At 45.6% G+C, this 17,080-nt stretch overlaps 1 protein-coding gene across 18 annotated transcripts in view; it reads left to right on the top strand.

The window, feature by feature from the left end:
• LOC147042419 (MAM domain-containing glycosylphosphatidylinositol anchor protein 2) overlaps positions 1–17,080 on the top strand; it is a 109,508-nt gene that overhangs the window by 79,481 nt on the left and 12,947 nt on the right. For 5 of the 18 annotated variants that reach the window (XM_085937033.1, XM_085937032.1, XM_085937034.1 and 2 more), the window contains 6 exons: positions 1,847–2,024; positions 5,751–5,771; positions 7,192–7,347; positions 7,840–8,001; positions 11,844–11,974; positions 12,169–13,121. In XM_085937033.1, the coding sequence (XP_085793159.1) occupies positions 1,847–2,024; positions 5,751–5,771; positions 7,192–7,347; positions 7,840–8,001; positions 11,844–11,974; positions 12,169–12,393 (873 nt within the window). In that variant the 3' untranslated portion in view covers positions 12,394–13,121. The other 13 variants (XM_085937038.1, XM_085937042.1, XM_085937041.1 and 10 more) reach the window with 11 other exon arrangements.

Genomic DNA, 17,080 nt, shown 5'->3' with positions numbered 1-17,080 from the left:
TGGAAGGAAACAGCAGTATTTGCATATTGGAAGAACAATGGGAAAAAAAATAGCAGTAAAGAAAATCCATGAATAAAATAAAATAAAAACCTCAAGTAGCTGTTGGATACATTGCCCGCCGTCATCACGGGTGCCGTTGAAGGAATCCAGCTGTGTTCCTTTAATGAACTGGCAAATGCTAAAGCCATTCTAAACAAAGAACCCTCGATGATACATTTTCAAAACTATTCCAGCGAGTCACACTAAAAAGGAAATAACCCAAGGATGTGTTCAGTGGTCAACAGCCAGTAATATTTGTATCATTTGACTTAACTACCTCACCGTTGAGAGATCTGTTAGCTAGTTCAGTTCTATCAACAAGCCAATCGGAATGGCATCGTGAATCCGTGCCGTCTTGGCGAGAAAATCGGCGGCACTCCTCGGGGACTACGTGAGGCGGGCGAACATCCCCGGGGAGCCGCTGCTACTTCACATCAAGAGGAGTCTGCTGAGGTTGGTTGAGGCATCTGATAAAAGCTGAACAACAACAGAGCTCATCTGGCCTCAGCTTCCCTTGGGAGTAGCTGGAATGCAGAGCGAAAGGGACGCTTGGGTTACCTCACTCGGATCTGCCGCTGAACCATTATCCCGCCATAAATGGCCGCGGGATGTCCAACAGTTTGGCTCGCTCTTCCCGCTTTGTAGCTGCTGTAATTTGCCAATGCAATCAACATGGAAGAGGAATACGACGATGCTTAACTACCAACAATTATGCAGTAACCAGTCATAGTTAACAGTATTTAGCAGTCCTGTTTTATTAAACGACACAAGATAAATGCCATAAAGTCAATGATTACTTATGTCTGTCACCATGACTCCGTTTTATCTTGTTAGACAACATGTGTGAGATTCCCGTTGTCGATTTACTCACAAAATTAGCTCTAATGAAAAGCATCTAATAGCGGCGTATCCTCCAGACTCCAAGTAATTACTTCATTCAGAGCGTTCACTTCCATACACGCTCGCGCCGAGATTCCATTGGATTCCCGGCCGGGTGGGACTGAGAAGGGCACGCATACATCGCCTCTGTTTCGGATGCGGGAGTCGTCTCTGGTCTTTGTGCAGTGCTGCCCGCCTCGTTAAAGCTATTCTCAAGGATAAAACGAAGCTCGCTTACTCGCGTAACCCCCGCGGCCGCTACTGCGGCAAATCATTGTTTGTGCCTCTGCAAACCTCAGAGGGGAAGCTAGAGCTTAGCCACGTGATGTACGCTATTCCAGTGACTGCAACCTTACCTGGATTTGCAATCAGGCAGACGTGACTACATTCTTACTGATGCGCTCTGAAGTGAATTCAAAGGCTTGCGAGCTACTTGGAAAGGTAATGTGCTTAATGAGCAGTGAGCTGTCAACAGAAAATTGTTTTAGTTGTATAGCATTTAATGTCGGAACTTGGCACGTCCCGACAAATGGGTAGAGACGAGGTTAATTGGTAGATGAGAGGGAACATCCTGCCGAGGTTTTTTGAAAGAGATGCATATTTGCTCGGCTTGAATGTAAATACAGCGCCAGGGGGAAAAAAAAATGTCCTTTGTGATATTCATCCACTGCAGCTAAACTCAGTGGAGTTAAGCTCACTTTATATTCTAGATTGTGAAAAATGGGGTATTAAAAATGTAATTTGGAGAGCTGAACAAGCTTCAGGTTTCATAGTACTCCAAATCTGTTGGTTGGTGCCAAACAAATTTGTGCTGTGAGATTTTTCTCCACTAAAAAATAAAATACAGGTGGCTTGGTACACTGCCCAGTGGGACTCCGCTTTATTATTATTTTTATTTTTTATGACATTTTGCTTGTCATCGTCACAGATGGGACAGCAGCGATGGTGGGAGCAGGAGATTCCCGTGAACTGGACGATCAACAAGGGAGAGCTCATCACCCATAACTTGACCGAGCTCATCAAACCCGAGTCCTACGAGGTGCGCCTTACCCCCATCACCCGTTTCGGAGAGGGCGACTCCACCGTGAGGATCGTCACCTACAGCGGTGAGTTTTCAATTTATTGGCGTCACATATCGTTTGTACGCATTTGTATGTATGATATGCGAGAGAGTGGGCCGGGCGGGGAAAAAGTGAACTCATTAAAATAATTTGAATTGCATCCAACACCGTCAGTCACCAGGAGACAGCTGGAAATCAGCTTGCTTGGCTCCTTTTTCCCATTTGAGTCAAATGAATGTTGATCAAGCGACTCATCACTTCCTTCCGTCGTGACCTTTATCGCCGGCTTTCTTTGCACGAGAGCTCGGAAGCACTTGAATACACCGTGTGAGTCAAATGTTTAGTTTGGGTCAAAGGAGTAAAGAGATCAGCAAGTGACTCAAGTTCTTCCGTCATTCAAATTGAAATGACATTTTGAGAAGGTTTTGTCGCAAATTGGAGCCTTAGGATTTTGCATTAAAAGAAACGGTCACCATTTATGAGAACAGTCCTGCTGAGATGGTTTTCTCAAGTACACCGCATAAGTGAGTGAGAACATGCATACCGAGATTTCTGTGTGCGCCCCGCTTCCCAAATTGTCGTCACTGGCTGAACTCAAGGAGATTGAACGCAATCAAAGAAGAATGAAGAGAATTGAGGCTAATTAGCACAGAGCAGAAGGAGCGGGAACCCAGAAAGGAGGAAACAAAGATTTCTTCTTCTTTTATTTATCAAGTGAAAAGGAGGAAGAAGAAGAAGAGAGCCTTCTCCTTCTGTGCGAATGGCCTGCTCGACGAGAGACCGGACTAATTATCACTCTAGGGCTGCTTCTGTTCTCCCACGCACGGCGTGGCGTGGCGTCACGGGCTAATGTAGGTCTGAGATGAATGCACTCTTCTCGCTCAACTCGTCCCGCAAGACGTGACTGACACGGAGAAAACTCTTCTGCATATTATTTTCCGTGTTTTTTGTTTTTTTTTCCCCCTCACACTCTTTGGCAAAACCCAAGATGGTGTTTGTATTATGCTGGAATGTGATCCATGTACATATATGGAGTCTTCGTTGCGCGCCATTAAATATACATTGGTTTCTTTTTTTTTTTAAATTCAGAATTCACTTTGCAAATATGGAAGCAGTATTTACATTTGGTAGACTGGACCACAACCGCAAGCCATACAAGATTCTGTCGGGTTGTTTAGATTCTCTGAGTTAACGCCATAGTGAAGTTTTAGCACCGTGGCTTTTAGACTTCAACAAGCTCGTTAAAGGGTTTGGGGTTTTTTTCGGCGGGGAGTTGGCGAGAAAAGAAAAGTAGTTACGGCGTCCCCAGCTGGAGCGTTGATGGATGGCTGTGTCACCGTCGCACAATGACTAACTCAGCACCTGCTCAGACGGCATCCTGGAAGGAGGAGTACATATTTAAGCCGTTTGTTTACACTGGCACGGCTGAAGCACGAGGCGACGGCAGTTCGGCATAATGCTCACATACTCAAGATATGAAACACAGCAAGCCGAGCCTCTTATGTCGTAAAAAAAACCCCAACATAGTCATCTATAGCCTGGTGGGTTTTTCAGGCTTTTTTTTTAGTTAGTTAATTAAGCAAAATGTATACTTGGAAAATGAAGAATAACATCATCAAATTCCTTTTTATTTTTAATTTTTTTCATTAAAAGTGGTTCATTTTTTTCTTACTCCAGTCTATGACGAAAACATTTCAAATTCTTAATAAAAAAAAAAAAAGGTCCTAGTGTCAGCGAAGGACATCAAGCCTTTATCTATTCTGAAGCCTGAAATGATTATTCCCTGTCGCCTCAACGTTTCTGCCATCATAAAACACCGGTAAAGACAAATTAATGACATGCTCTTGCCAACCAATCATCAGAAATGATTTTTCTTTTTTTTCTTAAGGTCACCGCTCTGATATATTTTCAGAGAGCAAACACTTGAGTGCACACAGCAGTAAATTAAACACGCACACACACTTTGGACGCCGTTTGTGTGATGTCATTATGAGCGGGATGTGTTTATTATCGGAAAGTATGCGCAGTCACCATTTAATGACGCCGTAATGAAAGAGGATTGTTAAAAATGCTTTCTGGCAAGCTTTTGCATGTAGCGTTAGCGCTTTACCAGCCAAAGAACCTCATTTGATTCACTAATAGTGCACTGGAGGATCATTGTGTGCTTGGACTGCAAGAACGACTGTCACAATTGTAGTTCTGAGCTCATTTATCTCGGCCAAAGTAAGACCCCAGAGTACTTCGGAAAGGCCGGCAACGATTAGGGTGGGGTCTTAACAATAAGTAAATAAGGGAAAAGATCATTAGAAATATGTTTTGACTTACATATACCACGGCAGCACTGATTTCTTTTTTTATTTTGGCACCAGTTGAGTTTTTGGGTATCACTGTTTTTTTTGGGATCGTCTTGCCGCAGCGTGCGAAAAGCGCCGCGAAACATTTGCGTTGGCGAGTGTCTCCATTTCATCATCAGTCATCGCGTGAGGCTCTTAGTCCTCCATTTTAAACAACGCATGGTGTGAAATAGTTGCATCAACAGTCCCGTTTGTTTTCACTTTCCCTGCATCAAATTGCAAGTTAAATCCCATTTGTGGGTGTACGCAAAGTTGCCGCCAAGTCGCCTCTGGGTTCTCTCGGCTTGATTTCTTCGGTGGGAGAAGACGCATTGCTTGAGCAGACACATTCCCGCGGACCATACTGAATAGCCAACGAGCCGCAGGTAGCGACAACAACAAGAGAATAAATAATAATACGTGACAACAAAACATATTATCTGTGAGCAGCGGCACGGAGGAGAGAAGGGGAGGAAGGGCGCACCGGGAAAGAAGGCCCGAGGCTCTTAGTGGTCATTTAATATATTTGTTTTGCGGCGCCTTCGCTCGCACACACTCGCTATGCTGCAGTGCTATTCATTCTGCACAGTCCGCTGTGGTTTGGATTGGCAGCATAAAAGATTATTAAAGCATTTAGAAGGCGAGCGCACGCCCAAAGTTGCGGCACTCGCCGGACACTTCATTAAGTACAGTAGCTCAGTGTCTCGATGGGCGTAAGGATAACTTTTCCTTTGTGGGGGTGATTTGTTATTACCGGCTTTAATTGTTTGGATTCTAATCAATCCCCAGCCACCTCCATCTTTTTCTTTCGCGGCAGGGAAGCGTCCATAAATCACACGGCTACGTAGTTTTGCGCTCGAGCTGCTGCATCACATCTATTTGGCCAGTCAGCCATCGATCATTGGAAAATGCTCATGAATCTTCCTGGCAGGTTAAACGCTGTTTACCCTGCTTGGAAAACACTTTTTTTTAGAGACTGGTTGCAGAAGTCTCCACCTTTCTAACGGCGCCCTTAAAATGGCCGCCAATGTTATTTAACGTGAGGTCAGAAAGAACGAGCGAGGAATTGAATGTGTTTACCCAACGCAATGTCGAATCATTTTGATGTTCTAGCAGATGTATGAAATGGGCTTAGTGCTCCAAATGGGAGTCACCTTGAGCTAAAAGCATTTCTGAGAAAGAAAAATCCTATTAAAGTTGTCCAAAGTGGCAGACATTTTTTTTCCCCCCTCATTGGAAACACAATAACTTGCTCCAACTTATTGTGTAAAGTCAAAAAACATAAAAGCAATTACGCCACTGTAATGCCCTTGCATGTCCCTCGGCGGATGTTACAAAATGTGGAAGAACCTTGCACATATGTAACACGCCTACTACAGTCCATGAAGTCATCACATTGACGCTTTCCTAATGCCTCTTTTGCTTCTGTCTTCTGCAGCTCCCATCAACCCTCACCTAAGTAAGTATGAAGTCTCACCCATTATCACCCGCACATAGCAATCACGCGCCCAAAACATTTCCCGCCAGCCGTATATAGTGACGGGAATGCTGCCAGGTGATTTGTATTTGTGAGTGTTTACTCCCACTTAATGGCGTTCCTCATTGTTGCTCTCAACTTTACAAAAACGCACACTTAAAGTGATTGAGAGAGTGGAACTGCACCGCACTGCTGGGAATATTTATTCATATTTATATGGGCTCTTTTTATTTTTCCAGACAAGAAATGACAAACACGTTTAATCACTATAGAATTCCCCGAAGTCATCTCCCGTCAGTTCAAGTCCCACTCAGAATGTGAACGGCTGTCTGGTTATGTGTTTTCACTAAACACATTCTGCTTTTTACCAAACTAACAAATTTAACATCTTGCAGTATACGTGAAGAAAAAAAAAAAATCAACTGCTTCCTGTTTGATTTTTCTTCTTCCAAATCGCAATCTAACTCATACTGGCTTTGGGGTGGCGTTTCTAGCTTTACGTACAAAAACGCTGCTATGGAAAAATGGATGGAGGAGAGCCTCCGTAATCATCTAATCCAAATGTGCACCCTCCTGGGGCCAGAGCTTTATTTTAAAAACCAGCGCGCCCACCCTCGAGCAGGTGAGAGGTGCCGGCATCCTCCTGACCCGGCGCTCGACCACTTTCGGCTCGCTCGTCCTTTCGCCCACGCAACTCACCTGACTAGCGTCTGCCCACGCTGCTTGGCTCAAGGTCGGAACTAAGCAAATGGTTGGCAGCTATGTTTTGAATACATCAATGAATATTTAGCAGAACCAGCCGCGTGAGTGTGCGTGTGGCCAGCTTTAACCAGCAACTCCAATCTCATCACATTTCCATTCAAATTATTTGACTTCATTGATTCTTAAATGAATTTTCTATTTTATGTGATTCTCTATATTTTTTTTTCCCTCCCTCTCCTCTGAGTGATGTGCACAAACTTGCGGCCAACAATGAGGCACTCGAAAGCTCCCGAGTATTTGAAATCAATTTAAACAAGAACTGCACTTACATAATTGGAAGCTGTGTGCTTGTGACTGAATACAATCCATCATGATTTCTGTGCAGTCGAAGGCACACACACACGCGCGCACGTATGAATACAGTCCAAGTCATGTGGCGTCTTTGTGGTGCGGCAAACCAAGCCGCAGCGGTAAATCCCTCCTTTGTGAGCGTTTCGTTCTCAAGGAAAGCCACCCACGTGAGCTTGCCAACGTCGCAGTCAGCCCAAGTTCACGTCTTAATTTAAAAATCTGTTCATTACATCGGGTGGCATAATTAGGGCTTTGCTGTTGTAGATCCCCCTGAGACACACACATATTGGTTGCAGGTCTCATGAATATACACGACACACACACTGACTGTACGTTTGTAACTCGTCAGGAGAGTTCCACTGCAGCTTCGAGGAGGAGCCCATCTGCATGTTCACCCAGGACAAGAACGATGACTTTGATTGGACGCGGCACAGCGCCGCCACCCGCGACACCAAGTACACGCCCAACACGGGGCCCAGTGGCGACCGCGCCGGCTCCAAACAGGGTGAGCATGACCTCCGCCACCCAGACTAGCTTCACTGCCATTTTGTTTGGAAAATATTCACCATATAAATATTCCGCTTTAGCATGCGGCGTGTTCATCATCAGGTATTCAACAGTGGAGTCGAATAAAGGAGTAGCAAAATGGAGGATATGAGGTAACGTATCCATGACGGGACTTTGAAATTCTGCGCAACTCCGGCAGCAGCCCAAGCAGTAAATAATGCATCGGCTCTAATCACCTAATGGTCTCAAAATGTCCAGCTTATCATTACTGGCCCCTGTTCCTCTTTGAGAATAATTATCTGAGATTCAGCCCAGAGAGATATTCCATTTTTGGCTGTCGGGGGGGGCTGCTCGCTAGCCTCAATCGGCTGTTGTCATGGCTGCCTGCGATCGCTAATGGCAGCAAACCTTTCCGACAAAGGCTCTCGTTAGAGGAGAAATGAGAAAAATATTTGTCTTAATTCGGAGTTTGCTCTGTTGCTCTACCAAGGTTTCTACATGTACATCGAAACGTCCAGGCCGAGGAAGGAAGGGGATCAGGCGCGCCTGGTCAGTCCGTATTTCAACATCGCCCCCAAGAGCCCCTACGGCATCAGCAATCCGCCGGCATACTGCTTCGGCTTCTTCTACCACATGTACGGGAAACACATAGGTAAGAGAACACGCATTGCCTACGAATATTCCAAAGTGTCCCCGACCGGCCTAACGTATGCGGTAGCCGGCTTCACGGCTCCGCGCGCCTTAATTATCATTCCGGTGTGTATAAACACAATTAATGAGGAAACGGCACAGCGAACGTTATTCACCATGTGTGAGCCATCACGGCGGCGGCCTTAAGGGGTGAATTGACGGATGAATGCACTTGAACCTGAAGCGATCCGCCACCTGCGCATCTCGCACAATAGCGTGCGCCCGTATGCCGGTCTCTGTCGTGATGGAGCGGTTGTTTGTTTGATGAAAGACTCGGGGGGGTGGGGGGGGTTGCCTTCTTGCGGGCAACGGCGTTTTTCTCATCGCTTTGCCATCCACTCAAGGCAGCTTTTAAGAGGATTTTTGTGTGGCTGTCGGGTTGTGCCGGTTCCAGATATTTTACTGGATATCTCTGGTTTGCACAACCTTTCAAAAGTGGGCGCTCAACCAGACTCCCCCTCCCCAATGTAGATAACAACCTTGTACAGACAATTTGAAGGTGGCAAAGCTGTCGAGGGAGCATTCTTCCAGCTTTTTGTCAGCCACTTCAACTTGCTCCGCCAGGGCCCCAATCAGCCCACCACAAACACTGTGCTGTTTCGATGTGTGTGTGTTTTTGTGTGCGAGTGAAACTAGATCATACATAGAACCGAATTTCAATCATCAAATACAATGCTGCAAAATTGTCTGGTATGTCCCAATGCAGGCTCATATACAGTAAAATCCAATATATATCTATATGCAGTGATTCATTTAAGGATTTCACTTAACGTTGCTCAGGTTGTAAAGTTTGGATGCCCCCCCCCAGTTTCTACGCGAGCGTCCTCCCGAGATGCAGTAGCTTTACGGTGTATTTTACACCAAGCAATAAAAATGTAAAACCTTCCCAGAGCTTAAGGCGCGGACTAGCCGGGATGCAAGTACAATGGCGGGGGAAAGGATTGACATTATTACCGCAGCCAGTTTAAGCCAGTGAGCACCTCTCATAACCGCTCGCAGCTTTGCGCAGATTACAGGTGTAATCATGCATTATGTGTCTTGTGATGGTTCAGTCAGGGAGGGAGTGGGGGGGGGAGTAGAAAACCTTTTCCCCAGTTCAGTGTCTCCTGCGTCGCTGTTGGCTCGGCCTTTGTTCGCCAGTGCCAGAGCCACCGGGTGTTTTTATCAACCCACGGGACGGCTTTTTTTTTTTTTTTTTTTTTTTTTGCACCGATGCTGTTGGTGTTGCCGAGTTACAGACCATCACCTCTGACATTTATAGGCTTAACAAACCAGAAAATGAAGTCTTGTCAGTTCATTTTCAAGCCAGTTTCATGTGGAAAACCGGTCCATGGGGGGAAATTGCCGAACTGGGAACGACTCTTAAAAGGTCATTTTGCATTTGTGCGGGAAATGAACTTGAGCTTATCTGCTTTTGAAATTAAAATGAAAAACAAAAACACAGCACCTGTAACAACAGCACAGACGATGAAGCAGGATACAGCGGGGGAGCTTTGTCGAGAACTCCTGGGCTGACGTCTGCGTTCTTCTCCCTCGATAAGACGCTGGCAGCAAGCATTTGGCAGCGTTTAGCTCGGTAGTCTAGAGAGACGCCAACGGTATCACTGCCATCACCACCCTCCACCTGTTTCACCCCCCCCAACCTTCTGTTCCACGTACAAGTGACACCTCACCCACCTCGAGTTCCACGGCCATCAATAGTACAAAACGGCGTTCCGAAATCGCAGGTTACTTTCTTTCTCCGTCTGACCTTAGGAGTAAGGACAGGTGCAAGTATGGAGGTCATAGGTTCTGAGTGAACATCTGGAAAGTTGTAAGGTGGGGCTGGGAAAGAGAGAAGGCAGCTCCTCCAGGCCCCCTGCCGAGGATGAGTAGGCCGTGACATTTCCAATTTGCTCAAATTGATCACCAGCCAGATTCTCGCTCGCCTGCCTGCCCGCTTTGCTCGTCTGTGGCGAAGCCCGTGCCCGGACTGCGCCGTCTTATGATGAATGGGCTAAATGTCAAGGACGTGAAACCCGGCTCAGATCTTCTGCGGCTACGCTCCATTTCGTACTCGCTCCTCAGGTCAGGAAAGAGGTTCTTGGCATGATAGGTGTGAGATAACCCCCGTCCTGCAGACTTAGATGTGAAAAAGCTTTGTGCAACTGCAGAGTTGTGGCTTCAATTATTGGCATCTGTGCAAGACCCCCACTTCATGTCTAATCTTTGCCAAAGAGAACAAAGACCAGGCCAGACCATCTGGGAAATGGTTCCCCAGACAGATGAAACCAAAATAAAGCATTATTTACAGCGACGAAATGGAGCTCGCTGTCCTATCCATAATGTCCTAGGAGCATTGAAAAAATAAAAATGACATTGCAAAGTTGAAGAGCAAAATGCGCACTGCAGTACAATTTGGGGATGCAAGAACACAAAAACCATTTCAAGTGATCGGATGATGTCATGACTGACCACTGCCGCAGAAAGTAGCGTGCCATTCATAACCTCCAAACTGCTCATGTCCAGACTGTCATAAACCGAGTCCTAGTCTACTGCGTAGCTGTGTCGCTATGAAATTTTTAGATGCTATTTGGGGGTCGTGCGGTTGACTCAATTTGCGGCTTGGCAGCGCTCCAGGTCGCAACACCGCTGATGAAAGGCGAGTCAGGAAAGCTCGGAAAAGAAACTCCTCTATCGTTAGCTGGCGGGGCGGCTTACCTGAGATTAGGGTCATGCTTCGTTTAGCTCGGCGCACATCAAAGTTGGCCCGTGGGCCGTGGTGCCCCGTGCCCGCGTGGCTTGATGGGATTAAGCCTGTGGCGAAGCGCAGAGGAGAGGTCTGACCTCAACCACCAGCCAGGAGGGTGGTACCTCTGTGATCAAGACCCAGGAACGTATAGTAGAACGTTGCCAGGTTCTGCCGTCATGCTGTTCTCTTCATCTGACTTGTCAGAGACAAAAGGCAAACTTGGCGCAATCAGTGCGCTTTCAGCGCGGGCTAATGCGGTTGCACTCAGTGTCGTCATTGCCGATCAAAGCCCGGCGCCAGACAAGAGGTCTCGCTGAAGGGACGCTGTGTTCACCCGCCGTCTTAGCCAGACAATATCCGAGTGTGATTTTTCTTTTTTTTTCATCCTTTCTGACTCACAGGAATCTGCTCCAATAATACACATCCCGAACTCAGCGACAGACTTGAGAGACTGACAATCAGGCGAGCTTAGAAAAGTCTAAACATGCCGTCTTGTGTCAGAGCACGCCTGACTGACTGACATTTCACGGAAAGCCGGTGATGCCGTATCGTGACAAGTGTTGCACTGTGTCAAATGTATCATGAGTCAACGTTTAAGGTTTGTCTTAATTTATCGAAGAAGTTCTGTCTGGAAGCCAGATACAGCTGGCCGGCCATGTGTCACGAGTTGTGCAAGAAGTTCATTTCAGGTTATTTTTCAAAACCTTTAACATTGTGATAATTTCATGAGGTGGGGAATAATTTATGTGAGCACTGTGAGCCCCGACTTAAAAATGTATCACTAGGCAGATCTCGAGTTTGACCTTCTCGACTGGGCTTTGAATGTCGGTATGAATTGAAAATGCGTGGGTGACTATCTGAGCAAAATGAAAATGCGTAAAAGGTCGGAAAGGCCGAGAGGCGCCGCTGAAGAATGTTACAGTGTCATTAATGAGCCTAGAAACCATACCATTGTCTAGTCGGGATTTAACACCTCTGATTGTTGTTGTTAGTGTAATGGACATCTGTTCCAAACTCTTGCCGTGATTCAAACAAGATGGTTAACAGTATAAATTGTCACACACTCCCACCAGGGACGCTAAACGCCTTATTGAAACAAAAAGGCCTGACCAGCTCAGATGGGCCCGTGTGGTCGCTAAGCGGTAACCAAGGGGAGCGCTGGAAGCAGGCCAAAGTCAGCGTCCATCCCACGGCGTCATTTCAAGTAAGAACCTTTTCTGTCATTTTATTAAATACCTTTTACACACCTGAGTTGATTTCAAAATAAAGTGACCGAACAAATCATTAAAGACGATCACACTTTCGCCAACTACCCAGGCTACACTTAGCTCCTCCCTGTATGATTCAAGAGGTTTTGACACCGTGTTACATTTCAGTTCCACACTTGAATTTTTCCAGGTGGTACTCGAGGGAATCCGAGGACCAGGCATCGAGGGCGACATCGCCATCGATGATGTCACGTTGGAGGAAGGGGAGTGTCGAGACCCCCCGCCCAGTGAGTTGCGCCACCCGACGCTCCGTAAAAATACCCAAATGTCTCAAACATTTGTCAGCCTTCGTCCGGCATCGACGCCGGGAGAAAAATTTGCCGGTCGCTGTAGCAACAGTGTTGTAATCATATAAAGGACGGCCGCGAAGGCAGAGCGGGGGGACAATATGAACAAACGGACAAAAAAAAAAGGGAAAAGTAGGGCAGAGAAAATGGTCTGAAATTGAAGAGGTAATCTGGGGCAGGCAGAAGTGATGCCGTTGGTTTGATTGAATCTTGCTTCCTTCTGCTCCGAGGAGCTTTCTCTCCAGAAACATCTCAACCCCTCACATGGCCCTTTTAACAATTCATGGAAAAATGAGGCTACTCGTCTCGTTTCATCATTGTGGGAGAAATCAGTTTGCAATTTTGAGTCGACGCGGCGTATTTATTTTATGATCTATCATTATTGAAGGTATTTTTTTTATAAATTCACTCCGGGGCCGCGGTGAGCGGTCGTCAGCCCTCGGGACGCGGGGCGACGACACCATGAATTATAAAATTCAATCTGGTGTGATGAATCTTACATGACTCGACGTGAGGTAAAGGAGAAGAACGTTAGCGGAATGGCTAATGCGCTCTGACGGAACGTGACTTGCGGCTGATGCTGTTAATGGAGAATAGGTCGGCGCGATCTGGCGGGGCGGGGGGGGTTCATCTTGCCCGAAGGGGATCGTCGTAAGATCAATGCCACCTGTGCGCCAAATGCAAAAGTCCATTCAAGTGGTTTGGTTTCACTTGCAGGTTGTCAACCCCAAAAAAAACGGCTTCTTGGACTTTCTTAAAATTGCAAATTCATCTGTTGATAAACCATGCCAGATTTTTTTTTCCACCCTTCCAGACCTCAGCGCAGTTGCTCAGTCTACATCCCTGCATATATGGCTGCTGTGCGTCACCGTGGCGATGACCCTCTTGGGAGCCCAGAGGTGACCCCTCCGGCCGTCGTCTCAAAGGCCGACCTTCAGACCCGCCGTCTGTGAGCTGTACCCTCGGCATCCCGTCACCAAAGATTCACGCATCACGAAAGCGGCGACGGTCCCTATCCCCCCATCCAACCAGGTGGACCGCATAGGGACAGAAATGAAGACATCAAACTGTGAATTCAGAAAAAAGATCGGAAGAAAAGTAATAATAGAGATGTGCTAATTTTTTTGAAGATAAAAAAAAAAAATTGACAGTGCAGCGCTCCTCGGTGCGGGACTCTCTCGACGAGCACAAAGGGTAAACTTTGGCGGTGCATCGAAGGAGGAGCGGTTTGTAAAGCACAAAAACAATTTTATGAAGTTATACGGAAAAAAATATATATATATATCTTTGCAAGGTGGCAGAATATAAATGCTGCTGACATTTTGAAGGGGGGAAATTGAATCAGACCTTTCTCTGTGTATCTTTATCTTCATTTTCCTCGCACCAGATGCCAATCGCTTGATTTTTTTTTTTTCTTTCCCCACCGGCCTCCTTTTTGTTCTTTTAGCTGCTTGGTGCTCTTCAGAAGAAAATCAAGACCTCTGGCAACGTTTTGTTCTGTCTGCTTTAAGACCCCCCCCCCCCCCATGGCTGCCTATGTACTTTTTACACTGTGCCCAAGTGGCCAACCGATGGTACAATGGCAGAACAAAAAGGAAAATCGGCAAACAGACAGCTAGACGGTGGGCGAAGACACACAATAAAACAAAAAGCAAAAGGTCGACAAGTCCAGGACATGATTGATTACGGGACGACGGTCCGATGAGCGAGGCCTGACAGAGTTGAGTTGGTCCGCCGGAGACAAAGAAGAAGCCACTTTTCTTTCTGCCATGAAACAAAGTGCCTTCAAGATTACAACGCGGAATCTCGAGCTCGGCTGTCGCGCAACATCGAACACACATGTCCACTCTTCGTCTGATGGGCTATTTTCTACACGCCTCTCTTTTTTGCCCCACCCTCCCCTCTTCTCCCATCCCCACACAAGTGCTGACGGGGTATCAGGTCTTGTAGGCTAAGAACCATTTGCTAGACCGCAGGCTTGGAAACTAAACAAGAAAATGCAGGCGCTGGATATTTTTCGATGGATAATGACAGTCCTTGGATTGACTACCTGACTGAGGTAGCCATTTTTTTAAAAACTAAATCATCCAAAATCAGAGGGACCTTGGGCGAGCTGCTCTTCTCCGCCGCCATTTCTACGACAAGGCTACCAGAACAGGAAAAAAATCTGAATAATAATGATAATAATGTTGATAATAGTCATGATATTTTATTACTCAAGCGGGAATGTTTCTCCGCTTTTACAGAAACTGTGAAAATTTGACTGTGGACGATCTACCTGAGACCATAACCTTAACCAGCGGGGGGGTGTTCAAGAAATGTAATGTAAAACCAACAAAAAATCAAAACAAAAAAAAACAACAAAGGAAATGACAAATTTTCTGTTCATCGTTGTTTATGACAAATGCTTTGAGGACTTGTCTTGTTTTTTTTCCCCCCCTTCTCTTTCGTGTCTCTTGCATTTCCAAGCGGATGGAAACGTTACGAATGATGCCGATCGTGTACGTTGTATAACTTGTAAATGTTAAAGAATCTCTATGGTCGAGGTTAATGATCAGTGTTTTATGTTGGGATCAGGGAAGCACAACTTTTTTTTTTTAATATTTCCCTGCACAAACTTGCATTTATTAGGAGTTCATGCCACAAGTTTTTTTTAAGTTTAGAAAATTGTTCTTTTTATTTGGCATCGCGGGTCCTCGGTTTACAATGGCTAAGTCATAAATGAGGTAAATATTTTTATGGAAAAAAAACTTTAAGGTGCCAAATGTCCAACAAATAAAACATTGTCAGTATAAAGGTAACTAGGTCAAATTTATGCCCCTTTTGTAACCTCCAAAAGTGCGCCTGATCATTGTACGCCGAGGACCCCCTCCCTGTACTTCATTTCCTGACGCCATCTTTTTTTTTTCCAGGTTTGTCATGGTGATCTGCAACTCCAAATTTTGTCCAGTAAATTCTCACTGAATGGCTTTCAAGGTAGTCGATTGTACGTGTTGAGCAAATGTAACCCAGCAGAAGGTCGAATTTGCTCAGTCATGGCGCAACGAGAACCTGATATGATGATAAATATCCTGAGCAAAACAGAGCAGAATGATGGGCATCCTTCTGTTGTTATTTAGTCACAGTGATGGTATACATGTTCATAATTTGCATTTTTTTTTTTTTTGACGTACTGCCAACAGCTTGTTGAAATACAAGTCCATGTTTGTGAAATGCTCATCGACTCAAGTGGTAGTTTTGACATCGCTTGGGTTTTGCCATTTATGTCAAATGCTCACATTTTTTTCCCTCCTCAACCAGGGAGAGCGGTACAGTGCTTCGCCTAAGCCCACGGCATTTCATCCACTACGTGCTGCTCGGCTTACAAAACAACCCCCGGATGACAGCAACAAAAAAAACAAAAAAAAAACAAGACGCTTCATAATGCGTCTTTAGAATCCACACCAACGCTGAATGTTGTCGATGAGCTCTTGGGGTCAGGTGCGTGCACCGGTCGCGATATAAAGTGTAAATTGCTTTTTTTTTTTTTTTTTTTTCTTGTAGCCCTGCAGAAAATTGATTTTGTGTTGCACGGTTGCCATCTGGTTGGTGGGCGGAGGGATGCGCTCCTGCAGACAGGAATAGTGCTTTCCTCACGAAGGCGCTTCGCTCGGCACGCTTCGCTCGTTTCCTCGGCGCGAGATAATTTGGACGAGTTAATTAAATATTAGGGCTATTGACGGTGAAGGGAAGGAATAAGGACGCCGTGCCATTTAACATTCTCTCAGTTTTGGCTTTGATGAATTAATAATCATACTTTTGTTAGGAGAGCTACTTGGTGCTTATGCAATCATTATGATGTCAAGTTTTGGAGGCAAACTAAAGCCAAAAGTCAAATTGAAGCTTCCCCTAGAAAGGACCGCACTTCAAAAATGTCGGAATTTAGCATCATTCCTGCTTCAGAGAGCGACTTTGTTAAAATATGAGCTCTGGAATTGGGCCAAGACGGCTTCTTCCCTTTCAATGTGGTCCTGGACTTTTTTGCGCATCCTGTCTTGACAGACGTCCATCGAATTTCCGGTCGATTGGTGAAATTTGCCAAGGGCTATTTTTGTTCCTTCTAACTTTCCAGGGGAGTTGATTGATGGCGAGGCCTAAAAGTCATCAAAGTTTGACGACATTCCTCCACTCGCAGTAGAGTCTAAAAACAGTTGCGTCAAAAATAACCCAATACTGGCCGAAAAAAAGACAAACTTTTTAGGGTTTGGTTTAGATAAATAAAAAAGTCGGGGCGGTCCATTTTTAACCCAGAGCGAGGGACTCGGAAAGGAACAGTACCAACATTTCCCTCGTTTCCTTATCAATCTCAAAAAGGGCTGAGTCACCCTGTGCCATTCATTATGCTACTTTTTTTTCCCCGCCCGCTCTCAGTGTAACTATCCACTCGTGTGCCATAATTGCATCTGGTATCCACCAATTATCACCCACGTTTTGCATTCGACAGAATTAGCCGTCACTGTGATTTATTTATTTGTTTCTTGGTTGTTGGTTTTGTTTTTTGCAGAACATTCTTCAACTCAAGGATGCTCTTGGCCATGCGGGATATATCAAATAAATTTGATGTGTCTCAGTTGTGCTTCTTCTTACTCATCTTGTTTCAGTGCCGACACACTGTAATATCCAATTATCATTCTTCTCTGTTTTTTGCTCAGTATTTATACGATAGGGCTTATTTTCCAGCGCGTTCCTTTGAACTCATCACCCTTTTTAGTGCCA

This window comes from Syngnathus leptorhynchus, chromosome 18 (genome assembly GCF_054491065.1).
Source record: "Syngnathus leptorhynchus isolate UIUO chromosome 18, UIUO_Slep, whole genome shotgun sequence".
NCBI classification, from domain to species: Eukaryota; Metazoa; Chordata; class Actinopteri; order Syngnathiformes; family Syngnathidae; genus Syngnathus; species Syngnathus leptorhynchus.
The sequence above is the reverse complement of the archived record's forward strand: the minus strand, read 5'-3'. Positions and strand labels throughout refer to the sequence as shown.